This window comes from Taeniopygia guttata, chromosome 21, assembly GCF_048771995.1.
Source record: "Taeniopygia guttata chromosome 21, bTaeGut7.mat, whole genome shotgun sequence".
Taxonomy (NCBI): domain Eukaryota; kingdom Metazoa; phylum Chordata; class Aves; order Passeriformes; family Estrildidae; genus Taeniopygia; species Taeniopygia guttata.
This window is the reverse complement of record NC_133046.1, coordinates 6635454-6644451: the sequence shown is the minus strand read 5'-3', so window position 1 is coordinate 6644451 and position 8998 is coordinate 6635454. Positions and strand designations below refer to the sequence as shown.

Below are 8998 nucleotides of genomic sequence, written 5' to 3'. Positions count from 1 at the left end.
AGCCCTGTGTGACAGCTCTGTGACATACACGGGGCAAGCCCTGTGTGACTGCTGTGTCTGTGACATCCATGGGACAAGCCGTGTGTGACAGCCCTGTGACATCCATGGGGCAAGCCCTGTGTGACTGTCGTGTCTGTGACATCCAGGGGACAAGCCCTGTGTGACTGTTGTGTCTGTGACATCCACGGGACAAGCCCTGTGTGACTGTTGTGTCTGTGACATCCAAGGAAAAGCCTTTTTTCACCCCGTGTTGGCATTTCCAACTCCTACAGCAAACCCAGGGAAGGGCTTTTGGCTCCCCAGGGCCAAGTCTGCAGTACAGAGAGTCCCAGTGGAGGTTTTTTGGGGTCCTGGCAATAAAACTGGGGTGAAACAAGGCCTGACCTGTTCCATAAAAGGCTGCAGAGGAAGCTGTTGGTGCTTAATGAATCCTGATGTTTTCCTGGGATCATTGTCTGCTGTAGCTCTGAGATTCCCATTTCGAGGACAGGCCAGGAGTCTGGAATTGGGATGTCTTACCTGAAATCACTGTAATAGGAATTACTCCAGTAAAAGGAAAGAACGCTTTATTTTGAGACAGTCTGAGTACAATAGGAATGCTTTATTAGTAGATATACCCTGATTTTCTGTGATCCCGTTATCCCTGGCACAAGTGCCTGAGCCCTGAAGGCCTCCAATGTGTCAGCATCTGCACGGCTTCCAGCAGGTACCTCCCAGCCAACACTGAACACTTCCTTTGCAAAATAATTCACAATTCCTTTCAAAATAATGCATCATTTCCTTTTAGAAATAATTAATAATTATCCCTGGCCTTAAGCAGCTGGAGGCTGCTTATTCTTCCACATCACTTTAGACCTGGTGGACACCTTACAGGCATGCATAAAGTGCAGTTTACCTGTGTAAAACCCACGAGTTTGGGTTATGAGTTTGCTACTCGTTACCTCTTCTGGGCAGCGTATGCCGTGCTACCCGCCTGCCGTTTGAAGCTAAAACAAGTGCGTTTAAAAGCGTTTGAGGGAGCGACGTTCCCGCGCGGAGGCTCCGGGACCGACTGAGGGCGGCCCCGCGCTGCTGGCGCGCCCCCCGCAGGCCCCGCCCCCGGGCCCGCCCCCGGGCTCTGATTGGCCGCCGCGCTCCCCCCCGCGCCGCAGTTGGTGCCGCCGCGCGCCCCGTCCCCCCCGCGCCGGTGGCGTGGTTCGCTCCGCCCCGCCCCCCCGCCCCGCCGCCGCGCATCCATACTTGGCGATGGCCGGCGAGCCGCGCGCTGATTGGCGGGGAGCGGCGCGGGGGCGGGGCCGGCGGCGCTGACCCGGATGTTCACTGCCGGGCGGCGGCGGAAGCGGACGGGCCGCGGCGTCGAAGCGACAGGGACGGACCGGGAGGCGCCGCCGTTCTACCGCCCCGCGCACCCGCCCAGCCGACATGGTGAGAGCGGGCCGGCCCCGCGCCCCTCCGCGGCCCCCGCCCTTCCGCACCGCCCCCCCGCTGCAGCCCCCGCGCCCACACCGCCCCCTCGCACCGGGGGGCCTCGCCCGGCCTCCCCCGGGCGGCGGGGACGGAGGGAGGGGCGGCCCCGGCGGTGCTGCCGGGACGCGGGGAGGGCTGGCCCGGCCTGAGGGCGCTGCTGGGGGGGGGAGCTAAGGCTAGAGGAGGCTCTGCCCGGCGCACCGCAGGGCCCGGGGGCGGGGGGCTCCGCTTCCCGGTCACTGCCAGGTCTCCGGTGCCGGTCCCGGGCGGTGCTTGCAGAGGGAATGATGTGGAATTACCCAGGGAACGGTTCCGCTTGGGCGGGGAGCGGTAGCGGGGGTGCTGCCCCGCGGGCCCGGCGGCCGTGGCTCCCCGCAGGAAGGCGGGCTGTCCCCCGGTGCGGGGCGGCACCGGAGAGTGCCCGGGCAGGGGCTGCTGCAGCCCTGGGGCTGCTCCGCACGCCCGGGAACTCGCCTTTCCCACGGACAAGCCCCGCTTTCCTCAGCCGTGTGGAATAATCTCCGTCCAGCTGTGTTTCCCGAATGGATTCACCCTTTCGGTGCCACGTTGGTGCTGTGCAAAGGGAGCAGCTCCAGCTGCGGGCCCAGCCCTGCTCCGCTCCTGCCTTGTGCCCGGGGCTCTTCCCGAGCCTCCTCAGCCATGGAGGCACTTGTAGGGAATCACATCCCTCTGTGCTGTTGGGGATTTGCGATTCAGGCTTTCCAACATGACAATTCATCAATGTTTGAATGTGTTTAGTTCATAAAAGAACAACTTTACAGTAGTGTAAAGGCTGTTTAACCACACAAATGTAATCCTTTACTTCTTGCCATCATCCATAGGAATTTCAGAGGCAATGCCTTATGTTTTTTCTCTGAAGCTGGAGCCACCTGTATCATGCAGGATAAAGATCTTTAATGTGAGGTGAAAGGTGAAGAATAGTTATGATCAAAGTTCTGTTCCTTATTGGCTCACACAAGAGCAGGTGCTGTAGCTGAGTCCTGGCAGGATGGAGCATCTTATTCCAGCTGTGTACCTAACTGTAACACTCTGAATTCTGTGTGTGCAAGACCTGACTGCAGAATCTCAAACTGGGATCCCAACAAACTGTCCTGACTTATGCCACTGAAAAAACTGTCACAGGAAAAGAGTTCAAAGAAAACAAGGAGGCTTCATGGAAAGTAACAACAGTGGTGCCAATTTCTTTGAATGGGATACAAAAACGTGATGTTAGGAAAATCCAGTCAGGGTTTAAATGTAACTGTGTCAGTAGTTTGGAGGAGATACAGCACAAATCCTTTGGAAATTTCCTGAGTGTTACCAGGTTTTGCTGCCTTCTGTTTTTCTCATGTTTAGTTGTGGAAACCACTAGGCATAGGAGAAATTGGATCAGAACTTCCAACACTATGTGCTGGACTTCAGGGATGAGCCTGCAGCCTCCAGTTTGAACTCATGTGCAAACCCAGCATGTAAGGTTCTTGCAGAATCTTTACTTTTAGTGGTCTGAGGGCAGAAGTGGAGCATTGAAAGGGTGGAATGACCCTTTCATTGAAGGGAACAGTTGGTATGGTGCAGGATATTGGGTGAGACACCTTCATGGTACCACAGGGCCACCAATGTCTGTGTAGAGCAGAGCTGGAACCTCGGTCTCCTTGGAGAGCTCGGAGCTGTGCCCACATTTCAGTCAGGTGCTCAGGGAAACAGGGCAGGGCAACACATGAAGCTTGAAAACTGCCTGGATGGATGGTGTCTCCTGTGCTAAAAATAAATGGAATGCTCTCTTCAGGGCAAAGCAGGAGTTGGGAGAGTGGATCTGCTGAGATTTCTGGAATTGTGGGTTATGAATGGATGGAATCCAGTTACTCTTTGTAAAAATAAAACCCCTCATTTCAAGGTTATGTAAACTGGCCTGATCATGTTAGCAAGGATTTCTTCTGCTATGCAACTCTTGAGGAAAAGGAGGACAATTTTAACAAAATTTATGATTTAATCATCCATAAATTCAGCCTGTCTAGAGTAGTGCTGGATGTGCATCATCCATCTAGGATTTGTGAGGCAGATATGGAGCAGTGAAGCACAGCCCGGGGTGTGTGATGTGACAGTGGCACCAACACAAACCTCGTGTGCTGCTCAGGGTCACTAAGATTTTCAGGATAGGAGTTGTTTGTCTGGAGTCAGAACCCATCTCTAACCTGGCTGTGTCCCTCTTGGACCTCCAAAATGTGCTGAGGAGGTGTGGGGACATTTTCAGTACCCACAGCAAGTCCTTTGCACCTTGTGCCTTTTGAGAAACACCAACTTCAGCTGTTTTGTAGAGTCTGTGTTTTATTAGGCAAGCCAAGTGTGTGAGCTTAGCTAAATGTTATCTTAAACGGCAAATTCCCAAAATAATCAAGTCAGAGGATATCACTGGCAGAGGGAATACTGCCATTGCACTGATGCTTAATCTTGTGGTTTATTAGGGAGGGAAAAACATTCACAAGCCGAAGTTGTTCAAACAGGATTTCCTCATATGGTAAATATATATGCTGATATGAGACTAGTTCACATCTGGGAGTGAAACAGAATGAAAGTGCAGCTCAGCTCTTTTGTGGGACTATTTTTAGTCCTTATTACTGGAGTTGAGAAATTACTTTCTTTGGGAAAGCGACCACGCTGCCCTTCTCAATATCTACTTGCAGAGCTGTCAGCTTTGCTTTGCATCCATCCCTTGACTTCCCTGGGTGAAGGATGGTTGGGGAACTCGGTTTGCTCATCATCATCCTGCACTCCCCAGTGCTCTGTACTGGTCCAGTTTGCTGTTGGTACATCAGAGAATATGGAATGGTTTGATCTGGAAGGGACCTTGAAGCTCATCCCATTCCACCCCTGCCATGTGCAGAGGGAGACCTTCTGCTATCCCAGGCTGCTCCAAGCCCTGTCCAGCCTGGACTTGGACTTCCAGGAGTCCAGGGGCAGCCACAGCTTCTCTGGGCACCCTGTGCCAGGGTCTGCCCACCCTCACAGGGAACAATTCCTTCCCAAGATCCCACCCATCCCTGCCCTCTGGCAGTGGGAAGCCATTCCCTGTGTCCTGTCCCTCCATCCCTTGTCCATGGTCTGTCACCATCCTTCCTGTCAGCTCCCTTCAGGCACTGGAAGACCCCAGTTAGGTCACCCCAAAGCCTTGAAATTCAAATTTAGACTTGGGATACTTCTGTAGACTCGATGGGAAGTGCCATCGAGTGTTTGTCTTTGTGGGGATGTTTGGTTAAATCCAAGGAGCTCCTTACTGGGATAAAGTAAACTTGCAGAGAAGTGTTTTTCTGTAATTTGTCCCCTTTGAGCTGGTTCACACTGTGATAGACCCACCTCAAGGTAAAATAAAACTTTTTTTAGTGCCAGCAGAAGGGAGCAATTTTACTGGAGAAGTGTGGGGTTCTGAAAGGTGCCTGTACCTAGTTTAGGGCTGTGTAATCCCAGGATAGGTTGGGTTGGAAGGACCTTTAAAGGCCATCTAGTCCAGCCTCCTCTGTGAGCAGGGACACCTGCACTAGAGCAGGCTGCTCAGAGCCCTGTCCATGCTCAGCCCTGGTGTTTTACCCTACTTTAATCCAATGTGCTTTAATAACTTTTCTTTCCAGCTGAAGGAGATGATTACAGAAGTAGAAGATACTCAAAAGAGATGCTGATCTTCTGGTTTTACCAATAAGTTTTAGTCAATAATTTTATAAAGTGATTCATAAACTGATTTTTAAAGTGCATTATAAAATTTCCTGCTTTTCCACTGATTAATGCTGGGAGTCCTGAAGAATTCAAAAAGCCTCAACCAAATAAATCTTTGTGTGTCTCCTTAATGCAAGGAGAAAGGCTCAAAGCTTGTGTATGCTTCAGTTCTTCCTAAGCCTTTGCCATTTCCAGGAATAAGGGCAACAAAACCTCACTAAAAACATGGGATTTCAAATTTGAATTTCTTTACACCACAGAGGCTTCTTTCCTGAAGGAGTAATTAATATGTCTGACCAACACAAGATTTTCCCAGGCTTCCTGCTCTCTCTAGATGGGCTTTGGCCTAAATTATGTTTGCTGATAGGTTGTGATCATTAAAAAGCTTCTCTAACTTGAAGATCAGGAGCTGAGGCCAGTGCAGTGGGGGTGTGACCATTTCATACTGGAGTATAAATTGATCTTTTTCCCCATTTTTGGTGTGATGCTTTCTTAAATATTTAATAGTCTGTGACTGAGGGGTCCTGTGAGAAGTGACCAAGTACTGTAGTGGAAACCTGGTTAGGGGGTGACTGAAACACTGGGAGGGTGTGAAATTCTTGTGACTTGAGCTGAATTATTCAGGCTTCCTGTACCTGATCCAGTGGCCAAAATTCACTTATTAGTCCTATGTCCTAAAGCAGGATGGGAGCAGATGCTTGCAGACAGGCTGTCCTGGGGAGTTGGAGCTCTTGCCTGTGTGGTAGATGAAATGTTTGCTTTTGAGACTTCCTTGGTGTGGCACGAGGGGGGAATGTGGTATTGAGGAAGTTTTAAAGCTCTGGTAGTTGAGCTGAGAGGATTTATCGTGCAAGGGTGGATTTGAGGAAGGGGCTTTGCTTGTTTCTCAGCTGAACTATTGTAGTTCTCCTCTGTAATGCCAGGTGCAGTGGAGCCTTGTCCTTCTGCGATTTTGATGGAGTGAAGTTTTGAGTGAGGAATTGAAAGCAGGATCTATTCTGTTGTTTTGTGCCCAAAATCATCTTCTATTTAGAATGACTTTAGTTGCATGAGGTAATACCTGGTGCTGTGTTTCCTGGAGTGGTGGTCGAAGCCTTGGCACCAACCAGTAGGTTAATTTCCTTGTATTATCTGGTGCTGCTGTTTTGCCCTGCCTCCCTCCCTCCCGTAGGCTTTAGAAGGAAATATGCAGCTTGCTTCGACCTCCTGCTCTTTGTGCCACACCTTCCAAGCTGGGCTGAAGAATTAGGGAATGGATTTGCAGGCACTTGACTTATCTGGCTGCCCTACTCCTAAGTTGCCTACTTTATTCTTGCTCTATGCAAATTAAACCTCACTAGTTCATATTTCATCAGTGTACCTGCATTATTCTCAGTGCAGGGCTGGTTGGGGAGCCCTGGCTCTGGGTTTAGCCCTGTGGGACTGGACTCCAGGTGTTGCAGCCCTGCTGCAGAGCGTGTCCTTCCCTGAGGCTGAAGGCGATGTCCTCCACAGAAAGTGGAGCCGAGTCCTTTCCTGGTGCACTGCCTTGGAATTTCAATCACGTCCTTGTTGCAAAGTGGGTGTGTTACGAGCCTGGGTGAAAGCAGAACTCAGGATCTCACAATTTTAGCAGCATCAGCTGAAACAGGGCTGAAAACAGCACTTAAGTAAGAGGATTTTGTGCGGAAGGCAAAATGTTTGAGACTGCACTGAAGGCAGAAGCTTAGTGGTAGCCTGAAGCCACCATAAATAAAATACTCTTTATTCTCTCAGGGAATTTTGTTTGTGTTTCTTCAGGTGATACTTTCTTTTCCATTAGACAAACTGCTGAGTTTGAAAGTGATGTCCTGTTACCTGCCTTCCCTGGACATTTTTGCCTTGGTAAACACCAGGATTTAAAAAGCTTCTGCCAGCCCAGGCAGTGGGGGCCTGGCTGCCAGCCTGGGCTTGCAACCTGAGACAGGCTGAGGAAACAAGAGATGGGGCTTTTGGTGTGTTAATTCCAGGGAGGAGAGAGCCATGAAATGGAGGAATGAGGTAAAATATCAGCTCCATTGTGCTGACTACAGCTGTATTTATCCACTAGGTGCTGTCACCCTGCAGATCCAGGTGTCATTGAGGGAGGTTTGAGTGTGATTTTGGCTCAGCGTTTATGATGCTCCACTGGGTGGTCAAAACCAGCTTCACACAGCCATGAATCCAGGCAGGGCTAATCCAGAGCTTGGTACGGTGCAGTGGCCAGATGGAATAACTCTTAACTTCATGTGAGAGTGAAGGAAAAATGTGATGGGGATTGAAGCTGGCACATCTGCCAGGTGAGCCCTGGTCCCACAGAAAGTGTCACCACTGCTTGGATTGGTCACAGAGCCTGTGTGGAGCTGGCTGCTGTCTGCAGGAGGCACGAAAAACCTGCCAGGATGGGCAGGTCTGGGATTACTGCAAAGGAAGGAATTCTGGCAGGTGTGAATATCTTGTTAGGTGTGATACTCCTGTAGCTCCTAAAGGAGCTTCCTGGTTTAAAACTTGAGTCCCTGGGGCAGAAGTGGACTGTTGGGAGCTCTGCAGGGCAGTCACTGAGGTATGTCATGCGAGACCCAAGCAGAAGGCATATTAACCTACTTTTTTGACCTTTGAGGAATGGGAGAACTTTGAGGGAAGAGGGCTAATGAGGGATCCTCTCTGCCTTCTGCCTGCCTTGCCAGGCATCCGGTTACTTGCCAGAGTTATCTCCTGAATTTACAACCCTGGCTGCAGCCTCCAGGAGCAGGAAAGTGCTGAGTTTGCACCTGAAGCCAGGCAGCTGTTGGCTCCATGGAGGGCTGGGATAGAGCAAATCCTGAATTTGGGATGTTGACATGTGTTAGTTCTGCTGTCAGTAAGCACAGGGTGTTTGCTGTCACCTTCAAATACAGTGCATGCTCCCTCCTGCTCTACAGTGTGTATTTTCTCAAATGCTTTTGATGTGATTTCTCACAAAACACAATTGAAGTTGCAGTTGACTGGAAGGAGAGCCTGGATCTGTCAGGCCAAGACCAATTTGCCCAACTTTGCTTCTTCTGCAAGAAAAAACTTCTCCATTTCAATTGAGCAGTTCTAAAACTTTAGTGAACATGAAGCAAACAGAAGTGCACAGAAGAAAGAGCATTTGAAAAGGTCATTGGGCATTAGCAGGATTAAAAGAGAGCATCACAAATTACATGTTTGCAGATGGTCAGGATGGCAAATGGCAGTGTTGAATCTCAAGAGCTGCTGTATTTGTAGTAATTATGGTTTCAATTAAAAAAATAAAAGAAGTGAGCCTTGTAAAATTTAGGCAGCCTTTCACTAGGGATGGACTGGAGTTCTTCCTCAGAAGATTTGAGTGGAAGGCAGGAAGACAGTGTGAAAAACAGGTCACCAGACTTGTGAACTGACTCAGACCTACTGCACTGGGTGATTTCAAAACCTTTTGGGGCACAAACACACTTGTGTTCATCTCTCCTGGTAGCGAAACCAGGTGTTGCAGCTGCCTCAGGAAGAGTTTGCAAAATCAGGCCGAGTTCTTGTCTCTCAGTGCTGCACTGTAACAGGTTATTTGTTTGCATTTTGTTTAGTTCAGAGTTCCTATCTGTAGTTCGAGCTAACAAAAAAAAGAAAAGTTATTTTTGTCAAATTGAGACTTAAAATGGGTAAAATCCCCCACTGTGCATAACATTAATCATAAAACCTGTTGGCAAAGTTGGTCAGTTCCACAGGCAACTTCAATGTCTTTAATCCATTTATTAAAAGTTAAGCATGTTTTTTGCAATCTTTGTGACTTTTATCTGTAGCCCCACTTTCTGCTTTCATGTGGGGCTAACAGATT

General features: G+C 49.7%; 1 protein-coding gene across 2 annotated transcripts in view; it reads left to right on the top strand.

Moving 5' to 3' along the window:
- Positions 1–1267: 1267 nt before the first annotated feature.
- The window catches only part of CAPZB (capping actin protein of muscle Z-line subunit beta), a 57215-nt gene continuing 49484 nt past the window's right edge, over positions 1268–8998 (top strand). The window contains exon 1 of one of the 2 annotated variants that reach the window (XM_030289067.4): positions 1268–1425. In XM_030289067.4, coding sequence (XP_030144927.1) covers positions 1423–1425 — 3 coding nt within the window. In that variant the 5' untranslated portion in view covers positions 1268–1422. 2 annotated transcript variants of the gene reach the window in all.